This window comes from Paramisgurnus dabryanus, chromosome 14 (assembly GCF_030506205.2).
Source record: "Paramisgurnus dabryanus chromosome 14, PD_genome_1.1, whole genome shotgun sequence".
Taxonomy (NCBI): domain Eukaryota; kingdom Metazoa; phylum Chordata; class Actinopteri; order Cypriniformes; family Cobitidae; genus Paramisgurnus; species Paramisgurnus dabryanus.
This window is the reverse complement of record NC_133350.1, coordinates 14477101-14504317: the sequence shown is the minus strand read 5'-3', so window position 1 is coordinate 14504317 and position 27217 is coordinate 14477101. Positions and strand designations below refer to the sequence as shown.

General features: G+C 34.6%; 2 protein-coding genes across 3 annotated transcripts in view; one reads left to right on the top strand and one right to left on the bottom strand.

Annotated features, from left to right (window-relative positions):
• strn (striatin, calmodulin binding protein) overlaps positions 1-16036 on the top strand; it is a 52196-nt gene extending 36160 nt beyond the window's left edge. For both annotated transcript variants that reach the window (XM_065259247.1, XM_065259246.1), the window contains 10 exons: positions 6802-6945; positions 7038-7174; positions 7395-7570; positions 7650-7697; positions 9494-9615; positions 9704-9871; positions 11056-11202; positions 11409-11510; positions 11594-11680; positions 11936-16036. In XM_065259247.1, the coding sequence (XP_065115319.1) occupies positions 6802-6945; positions 7038-7174; positions 7395-7570; positions 7650-7697; positions 9494-9615; positions 9704-9871; positions 11056-11202; positions 11409-11510; positions 11594-11680; positions 11936-12105 (1301 nt within the window). In that variant the 3' untranslated portion in view covers positions 12106-16036. The remainder of the gene's footprint in view (positions 1-6801; positions 6946-7037; positions 7175-7394; positions 7571-7649; positions 7698-9493; positions 9616-9703; positions 9872-11055; positions 11203-11408; positions 11511-11593; positions 11681-11935) is intronic.
• Positions 16037-19463: 3427 nt separating this feature from the next.
• On the bottom strand, positions 19464-26916 carry opn6a (opsin 6, group member a). The gene is made up of 6 exons (XM_065259346.1): positions 26634-26916; positions 24761-24966; positions 23179-23278; positions 22995-23099; positions 21844-22067; positions 19464-20592 (listed from the first exon to the last, which is right to left on the bottom strand). Exons 1-6 carry the CDS (start codon positions 26890-26892, stop codon positions 20131-20133), a joined length of 1356 nt encoding a protein of 451 aa, XP_065115418.1. The 5' UTR covers positions 26893-26916; the 3' UTR covers positions 19464-20130.
• Positions 26917-27217: the final 301 nt, after the last annotated feature.

The following is a 27217-nucleotide window of genomic DNA, read 5'->3' as shown; positions in this document are numbered from 1 at the left end:
TCCAAACTCTACAAAAACCAGCAGCTCTCTTCAGTGGTTCCCACAGCGCTCATGCATTTACAAACATCTTCATTCAGTCTGTGTCTTCATGGATTTGCTTTGTAAACATTTTTGATCTTTCATTAAGTTTTTCCTCTGTGTTTGTTTTGTGTGTTTACTCGTCTTTATCCCATCATTCTTTTCTTTCAGGAGTCTGATGTTACACTGCGTCTCTTTCACAAACTGTTTTTCTCATTCTGACTGAGTTTCATTTCTTTGGACACATTTTGTTCACTCATTTATTTTCTGTTGGTGTTTATGTTTCTCTTTTTTGATTGGTGCTCTGAGAGAGAGAGGGCTTTGCTTATCTGCACTCTTTTAGACGGACATGCTGTAAAAAAAACTCCTCTCCTTTTCTGTTTTATTGTATGATAATTAGATTGAATATAAAACAAATCTGGGTAATTTATCTTTTCGCAGTGCTTCATAACTGTTTATCATCCCAATCAGACTTTTTAATATCAGATTTGAAAGATGTTGTGCCAAATCTTACACTTCATCAAATTTTGTTACCACATAGAGATTTTTCACCTTCATCAAACTACACATACCACATTGTGCTTAACCAGTTGTAAGTTTACTGTAAACCAAAGATTAACCAGGCTTATTGCTTCTCAGTTTGTCCAACTACATTTGTGCAGGATTCTTTATATTTTCCCTATTATCTGTGACCTTGGACCAAAAAAACAGTCTAAAATTAAAACTGCAAGCAGTGATGGAAGGGCCCTCGCACACCTGACACCGCCACGCCGTGGCATGAGAAGAATTAAAGGGAACAGTAGTAAATAGTCATTTAAGCATGTAAACATAGGTGAACCATTTAAAAGTGTAGTATAATGTGCCACATTTCCTGTTGCTAATTACAAATGACAGCGAGGTAGCATCGTGTAAGATAGCATGAGAGAGAGAGAGAGAGTGAGTGAGCGAGTGTGTGTGTGTATGAGTGACTACATGTAAATATTGGCACGTAGATGTGTTCTGTCCAGGACTCTTATCAATCATGTGAAGTTTGGGACAAATCTGACATTGCATTATCATTGTAAACATGTTACTTCCTGTTACCAGCTGGTGGCGCTATGACCGTAACTGACTATTGGCATCATAAGTGACTATCAGTGATGGGAGTAACGCGTTACTGTAACTCCACTATTTTTTTAAATCAAGTAACGCAATTACAATTACTGAAATTTAAATGAGTTCGTTACGCGCGTTACTCTATTTTGTAAAAAATAGACAAGACATATCTGACGTCGCAGGACTGTAGTTGGCGGCGCAATAATTCATTACACTTCATCATAGCTGACAGTGCATATAGAATGAACATGAAAAATCTAAACGGGACAACATACCTTTGTTTAAAAATTGTGCGCAAGTCATAATCCATCCGGTCTCATGTTTGTAAATTATCTTCACCAAGCAATCGCAGTATGACATCAACTTGCATTTGTAGTCCACAAAGGTAATAAATCTAAGAAATGATCATATATTCTTAGATGTTTACATCGGCTTCATGGAAGAGAACGACCCGCGATTGTTGTTTCCACTAAAATATTCACACTGCGGTGTACACCCGTGTTAAAACTCCATAGTATGTGTGAGCTCGCTTTTAGTTTTAGTTTCAGTCTCTCCGTATCCGAACAAAAAATCCACTCGCTCTGTGTCCATCTGACAAAACAATCCACTCGCTCTGTGTCCGTCCGACAAAACAATCCACGTAGCCTACTCCGTTTTCTGAATAAATATCTTCCTTTAATCCTGTGTATCATTTAAATCCAACAGAAAACAAACAATATATGACCAAAGAGCGCAGTCCCTGTGGCAAGCTTCACAAGCTGTGTTCCTATTCAAGTGCTGCACCCTACTAAGCATGCAATAAAAGGTGAGCACTTGCCCATTCAAGGCGCTCAGAAGTTCGCGAAGAGAACTGAAATGAGACCGTCTAACCTTCGGAGGACCCATAATTTGCCTCATCTGCTGCACACGCATCGTGCCTGTCAGCAGGACACAGCGGAGACGTTTCTAACTTATTAAAATAAATATGAAATCAGAAAAATTATAATTTATTTTAGAAAATTTGACATGTTGACACAATTGTCTCCAAATTTTTAAAGAGACACTACACAATTTTAACACATTTTATATTTTTGTAAACATGCAGAATATTTGTCTAAATGGTCTAAATGATATACATAAATAAACTAAGTTTAAATATTAAGATAATTTCTAACAAAAATATTCAAAGGTTGAATCTAAAGCAAAATAGGCTCCTACAGTATGTGATATATTAGAGTCTTATGTGTAAAATAGCCCATCCATATCATTTTACTGTTTGACTGTTCAGTACTGTTCATATTTACATTTAAAAAGCAGACATAAAAGTAACTTAAAAGTTACTTTTCTAAGTAACTAATTACTTTTGATATACAGTAACCGGTAGAGTAATTCAGTTACTTTTAAAAGAAGTAATTAGTAACTGTAACTAATTACTAATTTTTTAGTAACTTGCCCAACACTGGTGACTATTGACATGTAGATGTGTTCAGTCCAGGACTCTTATTAATCATGTGAAGTTAGGGAAAGATCGGACATTGCATAATCAGTGTAAACATGTCACTTCCTGTTGTCAGCTGGTGGCGCTATAACCATAAGTGACTATTGACATGTAGATGTGTTCCGTCCAGGACTCTTATTAATCATGTGAAGTTTGGGACAGATCAGACATTGCATAATCAGTGTAAACATGTCACTTCCTGTTGTCAGCTGGTGGCGCTATAACCATAAGTGACTATTGACATGTAGATGTGTTCAGTCCAGGACTCTTATTAATCATGTGAAGTTAGGGAAAGATCGGACATTGCATAATCAGTGTAAACATGTCACTTCCTGTTGTCAGCTGGTGGCGCTATAACCATAAGTGACTATTGACATGTAGATGTGTTCACTCCAGGACTCTTATTAATCATGTGAAGTTTGGGACAGATCAGACATTGGATAATCATTGTAAACATGTCACTTCCTGTTGCCAGCTGGTGGCGCTATAACAATAAGTGACTAATGACATGTAGATGTGTTCACTCCAGGACTCTTATTAATCATGTGAAGTTTGGGACAGATCAGACATTGGATAATCATTGTAAACATGTCACTTCCTGTTGCCAGCTGGTGGCGCTATAACAATAAGTGACTAATGACATGTAGATGTGTTCACTCCAGGACTCTTATTAATCATGTGAAGTTTGGGACAGATCAGACATTGGATAATCATTGTAAACATGTCACTTCCTGTTGCCAGCTGGTGGCGCTATAACAATAAGTGACTAATGACATGTAGATGTGTTCACTCCAGGACTCTTATTAATCATGTGAAGTTTGGGACAGATCAGACATTGGATAATCATTGTAAACATGTCACTTCCTGTTGCCAGCTGGTGGCGCTATAACCATAAGTGACTATTGACATGTAGATGTGTTCAGTCCAGGACTCTTATTAATCATGTGAAGTTTGGGACAGATCAGACATTGGATAATCATTGTAAACATGTCACTTCCTGTTGCCAGCTGGTGGCGCTATAACCATAAGTGACTATTGACATGTAGATGTGTTCAGGTCATGACTCTTAGCAATCATGTGAAGTTTGGGACAGATCGGACACTGTATGCCTGAGTTCCAGCAACCTGTTTCATAGCGAAACATCAAACTTTGGCTGGCCGAAACAGACACAAATTTTAATATAGAATCAAATCCTTCGCAATTTAGCATCACAAAGGCCTTAAGATGACACTCGCCAAATATGATGATGATCCGACGAAAACTGTAGGAGGAGTTAGTTAAAGTATGACTGCTGGAAATGAGAAAAACTGAGCCAAAATCTGAGAAATAATTCAAAATAGCTGACTTCCTGTTTGGTTTAGGGCATTGCTCCAAGAGACTTTTTTGTAGGGCTTGTAATAATACATGAGCGTACCGAAATTCGTACATGTAAGTTAAACACAGTCCAAGGGCTGCTTCATTCAATATTTGAAAGTGGCGCTAAAACATGTTCCTTCAGGTTGCCAGCTGGTGGCGCTATGGCTATAAATGAAAATTGTTATGTAGATGTGTTCAGGTCAGGACTCTTAGCAATCATGTGAAATTTGGGACAGATCGGACACTGTATGCATGAGTTCCAGCAACTTCCTGTTTCATTGGAAAACATCAAACTTTGTCGGGCCAGAACCGACACAAATTTTTACGTAGAGTCAAATCCTTCGCAATTTAGCATCACAAAGGCCTTAAGACAGGGGTGTCAAACTCATTTTAGGCTGTGGGCCGGATGGTAAATAACGCCATGAAGTGCGGGCCGGATAATGTTTTTAACCCTTAGTGTGCTGATAATTGTGTTAAATTAACTAAACAAACCAATTAATTAATTTGTTTAGCAAGAAAACTAGAGAAACACACAGCTCTGTGAAAACTATATTTCATAAGGTCACACTCGTACTGTACATATTATACACACAAATTTACATCTGTAAAAAACCCACTATCCTTAGGTTGAAAAGCTTTAATTTAACTTCTTTTGCCTTAATGCCAAAATTATTTATAAACCATTCACTTTTCTTTGGAATATATTTGTAATGAGAACAGTCATTTAGAAAATGCTAGATGGGGCAGTGGCCCAAACCAAAAAGGGCACTAAGGGGGGTGATACTATTATTATGGTTTTATTAAATATTATAAATATGATGTGTTATATTACTAGCATGTGATTATAATGGGAATATAATAACAAGAATTTAAGTGAGACAATCTGCTAAATATTCAATATGATTTACCTGCTGGCTTGATGTAGCTTTGAATCCATGTTTGTAATGTTGAACTGCCTTTAGCAGCCTCCCTTTCCGTTCTCTGTCGTTATTTTGTGAAGGCATTGGTGTTTTTTTTTTGTCTAAAAAGTGTGCCAACAACAGCAAATTTAGTGTTTATATTAACTTAGATCTGATCGGGAACATTAAATCGATTAGACAAGTATTGTAACATTAATACTAAAAATGTGGATATTTTGTTGTTGTTTGCTTGCTAAGTTGTTAGCACTTTTAGAACACCGACAGCAAAACATTACCAGAAGAAATACATAAACAAACTTACAAATTACTAATTCTGTGGTTTAACAACTGATATAATGTAATGAATCTACCTGTTAATGCAACGAACTTTGGAAACTGTCTTCTTCGCTCTCCAGGCAGAGAGTGGACACAGAGATGCTGCGGAGCGGGCGGGAAAACACGAAGTGGATTACCGGAATCAGTGGATCTTTAGCGGAGCGGTAACAATAAAACGGCAAGATTTTTGGGCACCGTGTTTAGTCTGTTCCACGTTTTGCTGGTTGCGCAAGTCTCTCATATTAAAAACGAACTAGACACCCGCCTGAAAGGGTTTTTAAAATATGTATTTAATATTTAATAAAACTGTATAAATCATCACGCGGGCCGCATGTTTGACACCCCTGCCTTAAGATGACACTCACCAAATATGAAGATGATCCGACGAAAACTGTAGGAGGAGTTAGTTATAGTATGACGCCTGGAAATGACAAAAACTGCGCCGAAATCACAAAAATAACTCAGAATAGCTGACTTCCTGTTTGGTTTACGGCTTCGCTCCAAGAGACTTTTTTGTAGGTCTTGTCATGCTACAGACGCGTACCGAATTTCGTAATTGTACGTCAAACACAGTCCGAGGGCTGCTTCGTTGAAAATTTGTAGGTGGCGCTATAGAGCCATTTTCTCACGCCTAATTCTAAAGCATACACCACATGTAAATTTTCATCACTCTTGACATCTGTGCAAAATTTCATGAGTTTTCGAGTATGTTTAGGCCCTCTAAAGTCCCGCTGAAGTCGGAGAAAAAGAAAAAAAAGAATAATAACTCCTTGAAGAACAATAGGGTCCTCACACCCCGGTGTGCTCGGGCCCTAAATACACAGATATATTTGTAGCAATAGCCAACAATACATTGATGGGTCAAAATTATTGTTTTTTTATGGCAAAAATTATTAGAATATCAAGTATTGATCATGTTCCATGAAGATATTTTGTATTTTTCCTAATGTAAATATTAAAACTTTTTTTTGTAAATAAATGCAGTTGTTAAGGACTTCATTTTTACAACTTTAAAGGTGAATTCCTCAACATTTTGTTTTGTTTTTTCACTTTCCGATTCCAGATTTTTAAATAGTTGTGTCTCAGCCCAATATTGTCCTATCATAACATCAATGGAAAGCTTATTTATTTGAATCTCAGGTGATACATTTCATTAAAAACAATTGACCCTTATGATGTTTTTTTGTTCCATGGTAACATTTATTTTAGCTATAGAAAAACATTGGATATACAACAAATCATACACAACTATGTCGCTTTTCGCAGTTTTAAGTTCATTGGTTTGTTATATTGCCGGATATATTGATGGCTTAAAATTGATTAAAAAAATATTAGGCCAATAGTATCTTTAGTTATTAAATATTTCAAAGAGTGTTGAGACTGGTCATTCGTATTTAAATATTACAAACAGAGATCTGTGTAGTATATCATATTAATATATTTACTTTCTTAGAAATTATTTCTTTACAACGTTTTTAAAAAACATTCTCATTTTCTGTCTCAGAAACTACCGTTAGACTGAATGCATGATATTTGACTGCGGTTAGGATTTGGCACATCATCAGTCAGTGATATATTACTGTATGATCTATATGAAGTGTCTTACTATTCTCTCTGCAGGACCCAACAGGTGTAAACTCCAGGACATGTTGGCTAATCTCCGTGATGCTGAGGATCTGTCATCCATTCAGCCTCCGGTGGCGCCCCCTGTTCGTCCGAGTCTCCCCCGCCTCAACGATCACCCGCTGGGCCGCACGGATGAGGGTATTACTGCCACACGCACAAACATTTATCCTCTACAAGCAACTTGTGGTTGTGTGGATGTGTGTTTATTGTTCATGTGTGTGTTTTCTCAGTTGAAGCCTTGACGTTTCCACCGTCCTCTGGAAAGTCATTTATTATGGGAACGGATGAGGCTCTGGAGAGTGAACTGGGTCTCGGAGAACTCGCTGGTCTCACCGTGGCCAATGAGGCTGAGAATCTCTCTTATGATGTGAGTACAGAACCATCAATCCAAACAATAAATGATGTTATATTAGAGACATGATGTATTGTGTAACCTTTTTAAATTTGTATTTTATTTCATTGAGGTTTGGAGGATTTTTTCAATACAAGACATGAAGAGTTCCTGTATGTTATAATGAATGTTTGACTGATGTGGGTTTTGCAGTGGGCATCACATTACTGAGCAACAATATTTTCTGTTCCTTTAGATCACCAATAACAAAGATGCCCTGCGCAAGACGTGGAACCCAAAGTTCACGCTGAGGAACCACTTTGATTCCATCCGCGGTCTGGCGTTTCACCCAGTGGAGCCCGTCCTGATCACTGCATCTGAAGATCACACGCTGAAGATGTGGAACTTACAGAAAACTGCCCCAACCAAGAAGTGAGAACGCTGTCGATCTCTCAGTTGAGCTTAATTAAATATAAACCAGTTCTTGATGTTTTTTTGTGTTTGTGTTCAGATGTGCAGCTCTCGATGTGGAACCCATTTACACTTTCAGGGCTCACAGGTAAGTGGAGAGACATTAAATCTGATCAAATCTCACAAAACACCTTATTCTTGTCAGGAGCAGTGACTGACATGTTTATTGAGCAATTACAGTTTATTTATCAGTCATACACCTCAGATGGTTTTACTAAACTTAACTCTTTCCCTGCCATCTTACGCCAATTATGCTTAATAAACTGATAATGTGTGGGGTCATGTAAAAGTGTAAAACGTTTTCTTTTATCAGGAAAAACCCATAAACGAAATGAGCAAAACACGATCGGCGCCAGTAGTTTTTTGCTCATTTACCTCGATTTTGAGTTGCATGTAAACACTTTAATCGACTTTTTCGCAGTTTTGGAAGTAAGTGCAAAGTAACAAATAAAAGTCTGCCCTCGACTCAAGCAGTTGGCAGAGAAAATGCAAAAATAAACCCATTTGTGCCTGATGCTGCACGCCGAAACATTACATCTACCGCTGGTTACTTTTATTTCATGTTTCTAAGTGCTACAGAGGCTTAGATATTAAGCTTTTGGTAGACGTTGACAATTCTTAGTATTTTTTTCTGGAAACCCTCAGGAGATAAGGGTATTTATCCTAGAATAACATAGGTTTTAGGTGTTTTAGGAGTAAATGGGTTAAAGCTCATGTTACATTTACAGGTTCTGCAGACATGAGAAGTGATACAACAGTTTAGCTTAAGACATGCCTTTTAAACGGCTATATGTACTATAGGCGGTGATGTCACTGCCTGCGAGAAACCTGACAAATCTCCAAATCGCATGTAAACGCATTTTTCTGCATAGCAAGTTTATTGATTTGCATGTAAATGCTTGAAAGCAGGTTTCTTTGCAAATTTTTGATGGTTATCTGCTTATTCTGTGCATGTAAACACACTTATTGACGAGTAATCTTGTCAATTAAGAGAAATCGCTATTATCCACCAGGTGTTGCTCTTACACAACTTATAAAACACTAAAGCATCCACTGATCCAAAAGCAGTAAAAACTGTGTTTATGTTTTGATCATCGCTCTGAATGTGATCTTTACAAAAATGCAATTATCTCAGTTTTTGTTAAAAATGTTGTATATTTGAAGAAACCTACCCATATTTGAGAAGAAATGATGAAACTATTTTTTGTTTAACTTTTTCCCCACCAGCGTTTTTTTAAAAAGTTGCTGGCCAGTGGCAGCATTTTTTATGATTTTCATAAAGGTTTGTGAATTTTCTATAAATATATAAACCTACAATATATCAAATGAAAGAACATACATACCCTCTGCTTTCTAAGAAAAGAAAAACGTTTCATCCTTTCTTCATTTGTTCTGTTTTTATCACCTTTTAAATATGGGTAATTTTTTTTCAAAAGAGATCATTGCTCTGAATCTGATTTCTTACAAAAGTCCTTCACAAAAATGCAATTATCAAAACGTACACAGAGTTTTTACTGGTTTTGGATCAGTGGATGCTTATGTGTTTTATAAGTTGTGTAAGAGCACCACCTGGTGGATAATAGCGGAAATATGAATTGCTGTAAAAACTTGTCATTGGCAGGGATTAATTGATGAGATAACTAGTCAATAGCGGGGAAAGAGTTAAAAGCCGAAGGTCTGTTCTTTCATTTGATATGTTGTATGTTTATATATTTAAAGAAGAAAAGTTTTTTTGGAAGGCATTAAACTTTTGTGAAAATCACAAGAAAATACTGACGCTGGCTTGCATCTTTTTTAAATACGCTGTCTGGGAAAGAGTTAATAAATGAACAGATATCACTGTTATGAACGTGACTGATGTTCTTCTGTGGTTGTCTATGATAGAGGTCCGGTTCTATGTGTGGTGATGAGTTCTAGTGGAGATCAGTGTTTTAGTGGTGGTTTAGACGGAACCATTCAGAGCTGGAACACTCCCAATCCAAACATCGACCCCTATGATTCATATGGTACGTTACTACTACTACTGGTACGAGATCTGACACTCGTTGATTTGGGATCATGTGAATGTGTAATAATGATCTGTGTCTGTAATAGACCCATCTGTGCTGCGGGGGGCGCTGTGTGGTCACACAGATGCTGTGTGGGGATTGGTCTACAGCTCGGCTCATCACCGGCTGCTGTCGTGCTCGGCGGACGGGACGGTGAGACTGTGGAACGCAGCAGATACGTCGCCCGCCATTACAGTCTTCAATGAGAATAAAGGTATCATGAATGCTCAAGATTACACTGCAAAAAATGAGTTGTTTTCAGTACAAATATCTTTAAAAAAAAAAAGTACTTTTTTTAAAAAACAGTTCAATAAAAATTTTCTCATCCGATTGGCACATTTTGTTTGCTTGTTTTAAGCCCAAATCCACTTACATTTTTTTTTTTCATAAAGAAAATGCATCTTGATTTAAAAAGAAATTCTATATTTGTACTAAAAAAACAACACAAAAATAGTAAGAAAGTCATTTTTTGCGGTGTAGGAGTGTTACAATATACCAGTATCGATAATAACTGTTATATAATTACCCATTGTGTTAATACTACGCATATGATAATATCATAAATAATTTAACAACCACACTGCACAAAATCACTTAAATTTGATATTTTTGCTCCAACAACTAGACTTTTTTTTTTAGGTCATTTGCTCATGAAGAAAATAGATCTTAATTTAAGAATTTTTTGATATTTTTACTGAAAACAAGACAAAAACACTAAGATATTTTTTTGAAAATCATTTTTTGCAGTGCATTTATAGCCACAGTGGTTATAAACTCTTTTTCTGCATTTTTTTTTTATTTAACCTGTTGCTGGCAAACTTGATTTTTTTGTGTTTATTTGACCACATGCAGGAAATATATTCATAAGAATTTCCCCATAGACCAGTGATTAAAACAGCGGTGTAGAAATACTGTTGGCTTGCACTGCAAAAAAAAATGATTTTCAAGAAAAAAAATTCTTAGTATTTTTGTCTTGTTTTCAGTAAAAAAAAATCTACAATTCTTAAATTAAGATGCTTTTTCTTGATGAGCAAAACGACCCAAGAAAAGGAGTCTAGTTTTTAGACCAAAAATATAGACGGTTTCATTGGACGCACGTGATACACTTAAACAAATTTTTTCTTAAATCAAGAATAATTTGCTTACCCAATGGGCAGATTTTTTTGCTTGTTTTATGCACAAAATCACTTAAATTTGATACTTTTGCTCTAAAAACTAGACTTATTTTCTTAGGTCATTTGCTCATCAAGAAAAAAATCTTGATTTAAGAATTTTTAGATATTTTCACTGAAAACAAGACAAAAATACTATGTAAGAAAGTCATTTTTTGCAGTGCAGTTGCCCAGTTTAGGTTCCTGATGTTACTGGAATGTCCTCACTAGTCTTTGTGTCGTACAGAAATGGGTGTGCCATCATCTGTGGATCTGGTGTGCAGTGATCCGGCTCACATGGTTACTGCGTTCAGTAACGGCAGGATGGGCATCTTTAACATGGAGACCCGACAGCTGGTTCTGGAGCTGGAGTCCCAGTCGGCCGGCAAACCTGGTAAACACTTCTCTTATAAAGCATCACATTGTAATGTCACAGGGTTCAGTTCAGAGCAATCACAGTCAAATCTCATTGGTCCTTGCAGGTGATAACTTTATTTCTGTTTAATATGATGAGTCTCCACAGATCTTCTAATGGGTCTTGGCAGTTTCTCTCTATATATTTATTGTATAGTGAAGCACTGTGAACTTTTTGTTTTTTAGATGCACCGTGTCAGATCAATAAAGTTCTCAGTCATCCCACGCTGCCAATAACCGTAACGGCACAGGAAGATCGCCACATCCGTTTCTTCGATAACACCACAGGTAATAAGATTGAAAAGCATCATACTAGAATCTCATTTTGTGATTGATTCTGTATGTAAATATATATTATCGTGTGTGTTTAGGTAAGCTGATTCACTCGATGGTGGCCCATCTGGATGCTGTGACCAGTCTGGCTGTAGATCCCAATGGACTTTATCTGATGTCTGGAAGTAAGTGTCCATCTGCAGGTCACATGCTCACGTCTGCACTTTCTGTTTTACTTGCTGTGTGCTCTGTGCCCAGACAAACAATCATGTTACTTTGCAAAACAAATTTGGTCCTCTCCTACAAGCAGCACATTACTTTTAGTAATAGTTCAGTCACAATAAATGAGATCTATGGTGTTATAAACATCATGGGTTTGCACATAAATAATATTTCCAGGACTTTATAAACGATTATAATCCGTGATGTGTCTGTCTTAGGTCACGACTGCTCCGTGCGTCTCTGGAACATGGAGAGCAAGACGTGTATTCAGGAATTCACGGCTCACAGGAAGAAGTTCGACGAGTCTATTAACGATGTGGCGTTTCACCCCACCAAGTGCTACATCGGCAGCGCGGGAGCAGACGCCCTCGCCAAAGTGTTCGTATGACCTTTCACCTCTGACCAAAACTGCTTCCACGGAGTCGTAGGGGCAGTGAGGCATGAACGTGGACCCAGAGCGGGACACGGGACGGTAAACGAGGGGTGAGACGTTGTTTTGAGGAATGAATGGCGGTGTCGTGGCGGCAGAGGAAGTAGAATAATCTCGTCCCCATAAACCCCTGACCGCGTCCGTCTCATCTGGGCAGGCCTGGGTGCGTGACGGCAGATAAACCGCTGCCCTTCACGGAGGAACGCCAGAGGAACGCCTCTGCACCCAACATCTCTGACACTCCTCTCCGCAGACCGCGGGTCTCTCTTCAGCCTCATAGGACGCTGTGTGCTTCCCCACACTTTTTGTTTTTGTCTGTTTCTCTTTTGACCCGAGCGTGAGCATTGGTTCGAATTGCGCGTCACTTTTTGTGATTTCTGCCTTTCTGGTTTCGTCTTGCATTTTCTTATTTTAAAACCATGTGCCTTTAGCTTCAGACACAGTCTTGAGATTGTCTTTGTTTTCTTCAAAGAGGGGACAGCGTAATGTACCAAATACATCCAGATCTGACTCGAGCGATTTTAACGTAGAAACGATGTAAATTCTCTCATACAGCGAGTGTATTTTTGAGGCGACACTGGAGTTAGATACACACTAAATGTATCCAACACAAAATGACTAATAATCCTGCATCATTTAAGTGTTTCTCAAGAATTGATGTAGTCATGAAATCCCATCCAGGTGACATTTTCAATGTGCTTATCCTTCAGAAACATGATGTAACCGTTCTCAGTGGTAGGTTTTGTTTAATTTATGCAAAATATAATTTTATCTGAATTAACTCTTAAACTTCATACAGCGTTATGTTGAATAAATATTTAAGCTTTTTTTAATGTTTTATGAGCTCACACTGTTACACTTGACTTGATCTTTTTTTTTTAAAGATGGGCATTTGTGATGCGATCACTCTTATGTTGTGTTGTACCAACAAACTTTAAGACCTGATTATCTCCGATATAAAATCTTGTGACTAGAGTTAGATCCGTTCTCCAATATTTGTTGTTTTTGAATTACAAACGGTGAATTCATTATGCAGAAGTCTTATAATAGCTTGAATGTCTTTGGGTTTTTGACAAACTGTACTCGCAGTACAATGATTCAAAATTTATATTTGTCAGATGTTTAACAAAATCTGTTGTGGTGTTTATTTATATTTTTGCTTTTTTGCCATTTTTGCCTTTAAAGCCAAATGAACTAGACTTTAGCGTTAAACTTTAGGAAGAGTCGAGCGGCACACTTGTAATACAGAGATGTAAAGATGATGTAATATTTGGGTTTGGAGACTATAGAGTATATTAACAGAGGCCGATAAACTCCACGCTTTCCTTTAGTTTGAAGATGACTTACTTCTGCTCATGCTGATCTTCTCTACCTGTGTCTATCAGTGATGAGTTACGTTTAGATGATGAGATTATTTAAAATTATATTTTATATAGAAACTGATAACAGTGATGTTTTTTCTCATTGTTTGATTGGTGACTGAGGTTGCAGATAGATTGAGACTTAAGTTTAATGCAGGATGAGGTTTTTATTTGATTTTTTTATTCGTCTGTGATTACTTGAAATATCTGAGTGTGAGTGTATGTGTGTGTGTGCGTGTATGCGTGTGTGTTTTCAGAGATGTTCTGCTCTAATCGGGTGAATGGTTTCACCTTTAACTGATAACATGAGCACTACAGAACAACTGAGTGTTTGTGGGGTTTTTTCTTCAGGTCTGTAAATCCTGATGCATGGGAATCACGGCTTTAAAGGAATAATTCATCCCAGATTTAGTTTTAGCATCATTTATTTGCTCTCATTCTAAATCCAATATTCATTTTTTATTGGAACAGAGCACAAAAGGGGTGGATTAAACTGAAGTGCTACAAAAGAATCATGAATCATATATGCAAAGTGAATCAGTATGATTCATAAGCTTCATTCACACTGCAAAAAATGACTTTTTTATTTTTGTCTTGTTTTCAGTACAAATATCAAAAAATTCTGATGATTTTACTTGATGAGCAAAATTACTTAAGAAAATAAATGTTCTTTTTAGACAAAAAAATATACAATTTAAGTGAATTTGTGCTTAAACAAACAAAAGAATCTGCCAATGGTGTAAGCAAATTTTTCCTTTAATTTTTCTTGAATTCAGGCCAAGATTTTTTTCTTACCCTATTGGCAGATTTGTTTTGCTTGTTTTATGCACAAATTAACTTAAATTTTATGTTTTTTGTCTAAAACTAGACTTTTATGTCATTTTGCTCATCAAGAACACTGCAAAAAATTATTTTCAAGAAAAACTTTTCTTAGTATTTTTGTCTTGTTTTCAGTAAAAAAATATCTAAACATTCTTAAATTAAGATGATTTTTCTTGATGAGCAAAAAACACAAGAAAATAAGTCTGGTTTTTAGACCAAAAATATCAAATTTAAGTGATTTTGTGCATAAAACGAGCAAAAAAATCTGCCGATGGGTTAAGCTAATTTTTCATGAATTTAGTATTTAAGAAAAATGTTCAAGATTTTTTTGCTTACCCCATTGGCAGATTTTTTTGCTTGTTTTATGCACAAAATCACTTAAATTTGATATTTTTGGCCTTTAAAACTAGACTTCTTGGGTCATTTTGCTCATCAAGAAAAAGCATCTTAATTTAAAAATTTGTAGATATTTTTACTAAAAACAAGACAAAAATACTAAGAAGTTTTTCTAGAAAAAAAATTTTTTGCAGTGAAAACGCATCTTGGATTTGAGAATTTTTTATATTTGTACTGAAAACAAGACAAAAAAACTAAATAAAGTCATGTTTTGCAGTGCTCACTCTTCATAAATACTGGATATTGAACTATGCGAGTAAATGATGCTCAGACAGCAAACGACTCTGGGCCAGATCCATGCCGAAGTCAGCAGATGTGGTGCAGATCCGGCCTGGAGTCATTTGCTGTCTGGGTGCTGAGATGTTGAACATTATTTGTTTGAACGATTTCTTTACATTCAAAGCATGTTTGATTTTAAACTCGTGCACAGGGAACTGGTTTGGGAAGATAGTAAAGAACAGTGTGTGTGTGCGTGTGTGTGTGTGTGCTTGAGTGAGTGTTTGTGTTTTCGTACAAGTAAATATATTTTCAGATTTTGTTCGATTCGGTGCGTATTAATTTTAGATATATAAGAGAATCTAAAGTGTATAGTTTTAAAGTATTGATCAACAATCTATTTATGAGTACAGAATACAGTGTATATTAACCTGCAAAGCTAACAGTGAAGATTAACCAATATTTGTGATCCTTGTTGTGCAGGAGAGTGTAGTTAGCGCCACCTGCTGGTCAGAGATGGGACCTGTATAGCTGATGAGATTTGATTTGGTTACCAGTCGATTGAAATGCTTTAGTAAAAGTCCACACAAACGAGACGCTAGACGTGTGTGTGTGTGTGTGTGTGTGTGTGTGTGTGTGTGTGTGTGTGTGTGTGTGTGTGTGTGTGTGTGTGTGTGTGTGTGTGTGTGTGTGTGTGTGTGTGTGTGTGTGTGTGTGTGTGTGTGTGTGTGTGTGTGTGTGTGTGTGTGAGTGTGTGGTCTGCTCTTAGAGTCAGCTGGAAAAATTTAAGGGAAATTAAGTGGGTGGATCTTGACCTGCATGCAGTCACTTCACTTGTGATTGGACAGATGGGATGATGATGTCATAATGGGAAATTTGCAGTCTGGATATTGCCTGTATAAACTGTCACTGAACTTTTAACCATTCGGTTGTATAGAGAGTTTGGAAAGATTGTGTTAATAAATGCTATACTCCTCTTGTATATATTTTATTATTGATATTACAGTTTGTTCTTTATTTCCTGTTGTATTCTTTTTTTCCCAGATGGACATTTATCAATATAATACAATAATAAAAGAATATGTTGAATTTCACATTGTTTAGTTTTTTTTTTGTCGTGATTCGTATGCAAGGTTGCTAAAGTCATCTGGAAAAACACTGTTTTAAATTTGTGATTTAATTGAACTGAGTGAAATGACTCATTAAAATGAAACGCACCACAAACACAGTCAACAATTTGTTGAGAATATTTTAGGTAGTTGCCGTGTGCATGAAAAGAAAATGTAAATATGCAAGAATCAAAAGTAAAATAATTCAGTGAATCACAAAAATATCAGCAAACCACCAGACATCGTAAAATGAGTGCTGTGCAAAGATTAATTGGGATTATTTGCATACAAAATAAAAGTGTTTTTTTTTTTATAATATATGTGTGTAATTATGATGTTTTTTAACCACACATATACAAATATTCATTTCAGAAATTTTTAATTTATATACTTTTTTATTTATATAGAATATAGAATAAACAAAAATCTAAATATATATATATATATATATATATATATATATATATATATATATATATATATACACACACACATGTAAAATTTCTTAAATACATACATAATGGGTGGGTATTTATATATACATAATAATTACACACAGCACAAACTCCTATATTATGCCAAAAATCACTTTTGTTTTGTATGATTAATCGCGATTAATCTTTGCCCAGCACTACGTTAAATATCAAATAACTACGGAAGCCCTGAAGCTCAACGTAAAAACTGAGGATAACAATTGCTCAATTTCTTTCTTCCTGAGATTCTTAATTATTTCTCTTTTCAAAAAAGTTTTTTTCTTTCCATTTTTGTTATTTTCAAAAAAAAATTTCTCTTTCCATTTTTTTCTCTTCAAATTTTTTTCTCTTTCAAATTATTTTTCTCTTTTTTCAAAAATGTTTCTCTTTCAAATTTGATTCCTCTTTAAATTTTCTTCTCTTTCAAATTTTTTTTCTCTTTCTTAAATATTTTTCTCTTAATTCTTTTCTCTTAATTTTTTTCTCTTTCAAAATGTTTTCATAAAAAATTTCTCTTTCAATTTTTTTTCTCTTTCAATTTTTTTTCTCTTTCAAATTATTATTATTTTTTATTTATTTTTCTCTTAATTCTTTTCTCTTAAATTTTTTCTCTTTCAAAATATTTTTCTCTTTCAATTTTTTTCTTTCAAATTTTTTTCTCTTTCAATTATTTTTCTTTCAAATTATTTTTCTCTTTTTAAACTTTTCTTCTCTTAATTATTTTCTCTTTCAAAATTGTATTCTTTCAAAAAAATTCTCTTTCAATTTTTTTCTCTTTCAAATTTTTTTTCATTACATTTTTTTTCTCTTCAAAAAGACCCGCTAGAAAAAAATACATATACAAATTTTGATTCATGTCAAGTGTTTATTGACCAAAGCTTGTAACAGTTAATTTCTTGTGAATTGCACACTTACACTTACATGCACACTTGTCGTGCACAACAATAGGGTCGATTTAAAACTCCTGTGTCAGGCTCTATCCGTTTCAACAGTCTGTAAAAAAAGAATGACCCAACCTGTAACCCAACAAAGTGCTGTGTTATAAATAAGCTTATAATAATGTTATAAATGACAACAAATGCCATATTAAGCATAGGTAACCTCTATTTAATAATCACATATCCACAGACAGAGAGTTTAAAGATCTCATTCTTGTGATGAAACTTGGGGCCACAGTTGGTACTGCATGATAATTGTTAGCTAATTGTCTTTATAGAGGAAAAAAATGTAAAGAAAAAAATTGAAAAAGAAAAAACCTTTGAAAGAGAAAAATATTTTAAAAGAAAAGATTATGTTGAAAGAAAAAAATAATTTTGAAAAAAATAAAAAAGTGAAAGATAAATATTGAAGAATAAATTTGAACTAGGATTTTTTTTAAATGTTGCTATTATGTTATGACCCAATTCAGGGACCAACACATTAAGCCAGTCAAAAATAGAAAACAAACAAGTCACTTTGGCCAAGCAAAATATCAAATTGGCAAAACAAAAAAGTTAAAAACAAAACAAACTAATGGAAAATATAATGGCTTTAATCACATAAAGCAGAGCAAAATACATAAGGTCAGGACAGTGAGCTAACTAGTCTAAACTAGAGAATCTCCTGAGTTAAAACTTTCCTAACTCCCGAGAGAGAAAATAACAAACACAGGAAAAAGTCTTCCGGGTCAGCTCACTTACCACAGCTAGTTTAACTAAACAAAATCAAACTCACTGCCTGAACAAAAGTCAAACAAAACCAAAAGAAATGTCAACAATCAAAGGGTTTCTCTGTAAAGGGTGCCACAACAGCTCTTAAACAGGTTTCAGATAGTTGGTCTCCACCCTCTTCCAAATGGACAGCCACTACAGGGAAAAGGAAAAACACAAACAACATAAAAATTAAGAGCAGGGGCTTGTAACATTGAAAGAGTAAATAAAAGAGAAAAACATTTTTTTTAAGGAAAACATAATTATGAAATAAAGAAAAAAATATTCAATGAGAAAAAAATGAAGAAGAGGAAAACTTTAGAGAATAATAATTTTCAAAGAGAAAAAATTTAAAAAGGGGACATGGAGCAAAATTAAAGTAAGTTTAGTTTCATGTGCTCACGTGAAACTTTCATTTGCAGAATTTTTTTAAAGCGCGTGCACGTGAAAGCAAAGGTTTCACATGCGCGCGCAATAGTTTCACGCGAGCACGCAAAACTAAACTTAAAAAAAAAATCTGCACATGAAGGTTTTGCGTGAGCACATGAAACTAAACTTTAGATTTTTTTTACTCCAATGTCACATTAGGGGCTCGGTAAAAGAGAAACATTTTTGAAAGAGAAAAAAGTTTTTAATAAAAAATAATTTTGAAAGAAAGAAAAAACATAATAAGAAACAACAAAAATAAGGAGCCCCTAAGGGGACATGGAGCAAAAAATAAATAAAGTTTAGTTTCGCTTGCGCATGTTAAACTTTCGCTTTTACGTGCGCACACGATAGTTTCATGTGCGCAAGCAAAAGTTTCACATGAGTACGTGAAACTTAATTTAAAAAAAAATTCTGCACATGAAGGTTTCACGTAAGCACATGAAACTAAACTTTATATATTTTTACTCCAATGTCACCTCAGGGGCTTGGTAGTAAAAAATTGAAATAGAGAAAAAATGATATAGAAAGAGAAAAAAATTGAAAGAGAAACATTCTTGAAAGAGAAGAAAAATGTGAAAGAAAAAAGGTTTTGAAATAGAGAAAAAAATTATATTGAAAGAGAAAAAATTGAAAGAAAAATGTTTTTGAAAGAAAAAATATTTTGAAAGAGAGAAAAATATATATTAAAAGTGAAAAAAATCAAAGAGGAAAACTTTTGAAGGAGAAAAAATTTCACTAATTTTGAAAGAAAGACAAAATATATATTGAAAGAGAAAAAAAATTGAAAGAGAAAAAAAATTGAAAGAAAAAAATATTTTGAAAGAAAAAAATATTTTGAAAAAGAGAAAAAATTATTTTGAAAGAAAGAAAAAAATATATATATTGAAAGAGAAAAAAAATTGAAAGAGAAAAAAAATTGAAAGAAAAAAATATTTTGAAAAAGAGAAAAAATTATATTGAAAGAGAAAAAATTTAAAAGAGAAAAAAATGTTTCACGAAATAAAAATAATTTTAAAAGAAAGAAAAAACATTATATTGATATGAATCAACATTTTCTCTTGCTGTTTCTTAAGGGTTATTCTTTAAGGTTCAGACATCTGCTATAACATCATTTTAACACAATAATGACAAAGATTTACACATTGATATTTTATTTAACTCTTATTTGTTTGATGAACTGCAAACACAAAATAGTCACAACATTAACATTAAATATATAACATTTATTGTTTTATTAAACACACTGTCATATTTGTTCAATTTGTAATAGATTGTGTTTGGACACTTCATGTTTGTTTAAGATGTGATGAAAAGGTATTGCGATTGAAAAGTTTATTACGTGAACAAACTGACAAAACTATAATAACATCGACATAGACAGAAAAAGAAAAACAATATTCACATTCATCATTTACAAAATATTTAAAGATCCTAATATGTTAATTTGTAGATTCAAATGTTAAAAAATGATGAATAATTTCCTTCTGATCTACAGTCTGACGCATTCAGACTCGGGTTCGTGTTCGTCTGTACAGAGCTCATGTTGGTTGTTAGGAGGACTTTCAGGGTGACTCCCTACACCGGAGTCCGGGCTGGGCGCAGGGTTCAGCGGCTCTCGCTCCGGTCGGTACTTCATCTCGTGCTTCTGCTGGTTCTCCTCGTGCAGGTCCACAGGTGACGCGTCTGCCCTCCCTTTGATCTTTTTGACACGTTTAAGTTTGACGTTATCTTTACCGTCACCGCTACAGGGTAACAGCACGCGCACATCCCTACGAAACTTCGAGCTCAGGCCGAAATAAATGAGCGGGTTATAGAAGCTTGCGGACTTGGCGAAGAGTCGCGTGAAGATGCTAGTGAGATTCGGCACATGAAAACCCCACGCGGACCACATGGACACCACGGCGTATGGAGACCAGGCGAGAATAAATGCCGTGCAGATCACAATAGAAACCTGAGAATCAAACAGAACCAAAAACACAGATTAGGCTACAAATGAACAACATCAATGAGTGACGTCATTAAAGCATTTGAAACTTCCCAGCTACTCATTTTTGTTTTTCAAAACGTTCCCCTAACGTTAGTTTTTGTTCTGAAAATGTTCCCTTAACGTCACTTTTTGTTATCAAAACGTTCTAATGTTATTTATTTATTTATTTATTTGTTCCCAAAACGTTCCTCTAACATTAGTTTTTTGTTCTAAAAACTTTTTTGGTTTCCAGATTGTTATTTTCCAAGGTTTGTTTTTGGTTAGCCAGGAAGGTTTTTTAGGTTAGTTTAATGTTCCCCTAACGTCAAAAAAACATTAAAATAATGTTAAGGAAATGTTATTTTTAGGTTATTTTAAAAATAACCACCCTGCAATGTTATGGGAACGTTATTTTGTGGTTGAAAAAACTTACAAATTTGGTTTTGTTTATTTAGTTACAAAAACATGGAAAACTAACGTTAGGGGAACAGTCTGTGTTTGCCGGATTAAAAATACTTTTCTTTGGCCAAAAATATGTTTTAAATATATGGGAAATACATTTTGTAGAAAGTAAAGCTTCATAATTTTTAGTTTCAACCTTCATATAATAACATATATTTCAAAATATATTTCAGGGGCAACAAATACATTTCTTATTTTACAACCCGTATGGCAAAAATAACATTTTCCTGGCCAAAATATAAAAGTTTGTATAAAATTCAAGTATAAAATTTGCAGTTAAAAACATATTTAATTTTAATGTTTTCAAACCTGTTATGTATACTGCTTTGTTACAAGTTTTTCTTCCAATGCAACATGAATATAAATGCTTTAAAATTTATTTATTTTTAAAATATTTTTTTTTTAAAGTGGCCAAAAATATATTGTTAAAAAAGCTTTTTTGTAAACATTTCAAAATATATTTCAGTACATATATTTCTTGAAAAATATTTAAAATTATGTTTGAAAATATATTTTTTGCCATATGGGTTTTTGTCACATTAAAGTTATACTTTTTAATCATTATGTGTGTTCACAACCTTTGCTAACAATGCTCTATTAACTGAGCTACATGAGCAAAACAAACTGCATTGTAAATTTTATGGTTTCTGATTCATGTTTAATAGTGACTATATAATTTGCTGTTAGCCTTTGATCTGTCTGTATTATTTTGATAAATCTACGGCAGGCCGTCTGCTTGTAGAAATCAATAACAAATGGTCAAAAATGACTCACAACTGTGACGTCTCTTTCGATTTTTCGCTGTCGGTCGGTCAGGTCGCCCTCTGCAGACATAGCGTTTCCCCGTTTCACAGTGTTAATAATGGAGATGTAGGAGAAGAGCATGATGAGTACAGGCATGAAGAAACAGAAGATGAGAATGGAGATGATGTAGGACTTGTGTATGGTGGAGTAGTTAGCTTTAACCCAGTCGATCTCACACGTGCCATAACCTCGATCTGTCAAACAGACAGAGAGAGAGAGACAAATACTCAATTATCATGACCACAAAATATACTCAGACAAGCCTAAGTAAAAGTGTCAATATTAAACATTTTGTAAAAATATTTAAAAAATTCCCTTTAAAAAAATTATCTTTCAAAAAAAAATTCACTCTTTCAAAAAAAAATGTATTTCAAAAACTGCTTTTCTCTTTCAAAAAAGTTTTTTCTCTTTCAACATTTTTTTCTCCTTCAAATTTTTATTACTCTTTCAAAAATGTTTTTGTATTTCAAATTTTTTTTACAACATTTTTTTCTCTTTCAATTTTTTTTACTCTTTCAAAAACTAAATTTTCTCTACCAACCATAATTGGCATTGCTACTCATTGTTAGCTGGAAGGCATTTTTCCTTGTATGGTCTTTTGAAGTGAAAAAAAATGAAAGAGAAAAAAAATTGAAAGAGAGATTTTTTATTATTATTATTTTTAATTTAGACTCTACCGAGCCCCTAAGGTGACATTGGAGTAAAAAAAAATCTACAGTTTAGTTTCATTTGCTCATGTGAAACTTTTATGTGCAGAATTTTTTTTAAAGTTTAGTTTCTCGTGCGCATGTGAAACAAATTTTTTATTTTTATTTTACTCCATGCTCTCCGTAAGACTCAGGGAGGTAGAACTATTTTTTTCTTCCTCATGCCTTCCGCAGAATTGTTTTGTAAAGTTAAGTTTCACGTGTGCACGCGATAGAAACTAAACACAATATGCACGCGAAACTAAACTTTACTTCATTTTTGCTCCATGTCCCCTTAGGGGCTCCGTAAGACTCAGGAAGGTAGAACTATTTTTTTCTTCCTCATGTTTTTTTTTACGTTGTGCTTCAGTGTTTCCGTTTTACGGATGTAATGTGAGCTGTATGTGTTTAAGTGATGACAGGATTAATCCTGACCTGTGTAGCTGCCCCAGCCGAGGATGGGTGCACCGGACCAGAACAACGCTCCAATCCAGATAAAAATAACAGACATGATCACTACAGTGTTTGTTATACAGTGAGCTGTGGACAGAGCAGAGTCTCATATCAGTACACGATTCACTTTAGAAATCTTAGGAATGAATGTAAAGCTGTTATTTGCCTTTATTTGGGTGGCAGCCCTTGATGTATCTGGTGATGCTGATAACAGTGAGCGTATTGATGCTGCCCAGACCGAAAACAAGAGTAAAGAACCCATCCACCTGCAATGCATGACAGAAAAATAACACCCAAGAAAGCAAAACTTGGTTAAATTAAATACATTTTACACAATTTTAAATATAACTGCAAGCAGCATTATGAGGCTGCAGTCATAATTCATCATCATCATTTTTTTGATGTGTCAGAAAGTGTCAGACAAACAACAACTATTTAAAAACAACTTTAAAATTCAGAAAGTTCATCTTTGAACTCTCGGTGACTCTTAGGATTTGATCCTGAGGGCTTTTAACACCTATAAGCACTGAGCTGCCAAAAACTCTCAGTCAAAGAAGAGCGCTGGATTTAAAGAGTCTTTAATGAATGGATACAGAAGAGAATGTGAATGACAACAATATAATGGTCCTAAACTACACAACATCCATTTACACATGCATCAATAGCTTTTACTTTCTGTCTGGCAATTATACAATGGGTTAATGATTTTTATAAAAGCTTAATGTAGGTCAGTGATGTAGTGTGAGAATGAATTGTTTCTGGGTTATTGTTGCAGTGTCACACACACACACACACACACACACACACACACACACACACACACACACACACACACACACACACATCCATCTCCATCACATTCAACAGCTTCAGTCCAACATGTGTGAAGATCCTAATGGATTTAACATCGTCCTCATTACTGCTGTTATCATAAAGCCAGAATAACATGATGTCTCATCCATTATCAGCTGGAAACAGAACAAACTCCCCAGCTGTAACTATATTAAGCGGTTTTATTTATATATAGACCTTTATTTCTGTACTGAGCTTCTGACTCATCAATGCTGCTTTACTCCAGCAGTGCTTTGTACTAAACAATAGTTTAAAAGTATATGAAAGCAAAGTTAATCAGAAGTTATAATCCTATAAACTGAAACATCGCACTTTTGGTCAAACAAGTAAACACAATAATGTCGATCTCTGCTGGTCGAATGACAAATGAAAATCAAATCTCTTTTCCTGAGTAATAATGATAAAAACAAAGACCTTTTTTGCAGACCTCCAAATTTGTGTTTATACAGAAATAAAGTACACTTTTAATTTGAACACACGGTTTTATGTTATCCTATTTAACACATTATGTGTTGTCCTTAACTAGACACAAGATGTGTTATTTTAACACATTCGTTTTAAGAGTGTAGGAATTGGAAAAAGTCACATGTATAAATTACAGTAACTAATGACATAGTAACTAGTTACACCTAACACTGTTGTTTACAATACGATAGAAGAACTATAGGCTATATTTGGCTGAATGCTGTCCTGTCTGTTTTCAAAGTATAATTCAAAAGTTTTTAGATGTATGAAAGAAACATTTTATTCTAAGAAATCTTTGACTGAAGGATTCGTAAGAAACCAAAATGTTTCTTCTATGGCATCTCACTGTGAACCTTTTATGCACCTTAAAACCCTGACACAAACGTTTTTAAAGTAAAGCAGTCTTAGACCCAAAAGCTCTTTTTCTGTACCTGGCACGTCCACACTGATGTGATGAGATATCCATTATCCCTGAAAACGTTGAAGATTTCCAGGATTCCTCTGGAATATCCGAAGATAGAGATGCTGGCATCAGATATGGCAAGATTAAGAGTCAGATAGTCTGTGGGTTGCAGAGATGATCTCTGTTTGAAGAGGACGAAGATCACAATACTGTTTCCAAACCACGACAACCAACCTGCAGAAACACAAAGCTATACATTCATATTTTACATAATAGTCGCTGATGATCTACATGTAGAAATGCAAACACATAAAACAAGAACTTATCAAACAAACAAATAGTACAGTATACAGCATGAGTTCTCTCATTCAACAAGAAATTTTGAGTTGAATCAATTCATTTTTACTTGTATAACTCTGGATTTGAAAAGTTTACCCATCATGCATTGCAGCAGGCATAAATAAGCTTGCCACTATGAGTGTTGTTTTGCTGTTTGTTGTCTTTATTTAATGCAGTTGTTTTTGTTATCATTGCTTCTTATACTTTTTGTGTTGAAGTTAAGAGCTCAACTTCTCACTTCATGAGATTTGATTAGTATCACCATTATTAAAACTTGTGTGTCATTTTACCTGATATCTTTGCATTGGAAGGTGGTCTTATTTAAGAAACAAAATTCAAGAGTTTTCAGTTCAGTTAACAAAAAATTTAAATTAACTGCCTGTTCAGCAATCTTAAGTAGATTTAACTTAAGTTGAACAAAATTGACATTTTTAGGGCATTGAATCCTAACTTTTTAAGTTGTATCAACTTTAATTATTACTATAGTATCACCATGGTACCACCACAATGAAATGAATGTAAGTAAGAGTTTATTAGAATTGATCTGCTGATTGGGTAAGAAATAATTAATGACGAGCCGTTGCATTATTTTATTTATTATGAAATAATGCACGCTCTGCTTAGTGTTGTGATGCATTACCTCTTCGGGTGTTGCATTATTTTCAAATAATTTAAAGGACCAGAGTCAATTATTCCTCTTATACCATGGTCGTAATAGTTGAGAGGACTTAAGTCACTATTTGAGTAAACTTAGAAATTTGCTAATAGCCTAATCAGTTTGAGTTGGTTCAACTTGTTGATTTAAGTTGACATTGAGTTAGGTAAACTACATCATCCAAGAGTTGAGTAAACTCAAAAAAGTTAAGTCAACCTTTTATTTTTTTATAGTGTACCTCAAACCTTGCTCTGAATGTTATTTTAAGACATTTGACAGGTCAGGTGTGCATTTATCGAAACATAATGCATACCTGTGAACTCAACCAATCAGAATAAAGCATTCAAGAGCCCTGTGGTATAACTCTGTCTAATGACTCCTGACAGAGACAGACAGACAGGATTTCCTCATAAGGACTTTAAATCTGAGCTCTGTAATCCTGCTTCAGTAAAATATACAAACCTTTAAGGTAGACTTTTGTGTGATACTCTAATAAAATGTATTATTTTTCAATAAGTAAAGACTTATACATTAATTAACAAAGAACACAATGCACATATAATATAATATTAGTGATCATCATTTGTTAAAAATTATGTTAAAACCTGTTGTAGGTATATGCACTGTATCATAACTGTGGTTATATTTTATTTATGTATAAATGACTGTAATATATAAGTATGAACGCATAGACTAATGCATAATAAATACTTTGAAGCACAGTAAACAAACCCTGAAAAAAATCCCTAAACTTACACAAGATACAAAACTGTATTTGATATCAAACTACTGATCAATCAGTTTGATTTCAAATATTTTACTTGTTAAAATATCCCACATGCTTACTATAAATCTGGAACAATACTTTAATTTCAGTTAAATGTAATGAAAGTTAAGAGATACTGACCCAGAATCAGCAGATAAACTCCGATGATGGTCTCTCCCTGATCGGACAGAGGTTGATCGTTGTTCATCAGACTCAGGTTATTATTCCTCCAGGGAATATTCACCTGTACCTGAAGCGCGCTCCTCACAGACATACTGCGCGCGTCTCCGCTTACACGCGCACAATGAATCAAACTCCTCGTGCAGCTTCGATAAAAGCGACGCCACGCGTCTTCCCCTGCGCGTAAATCCTCGTTAAAAATATCCAATCTGATAATCATCTGATAATCCTGCCACACACGAGACAAACGTGGCGTTAAATCAACTTCAACACAAATAAAGAACAAAAAATTAAATATCATAACAATGATTTTATATCAGCTAAAGCAGCTGGAAGTAAAGCAGACAGACAGAAGTCATCATGTTTAAAATCTCCTCGTGTGTTTCAGTGAAGGAGAGTAAATCAAACAGGTTATCATGTGACGCAAGTTTAATTAAGTTTAATATTCAGCGTCAAAGAGTTTAATTTAGCTGCTGTCCAGGGTGCTGAACCGGAGGTCAAGGCAGTGGTGATCGGGTGGTGATCATAAAATATTAAACAACATT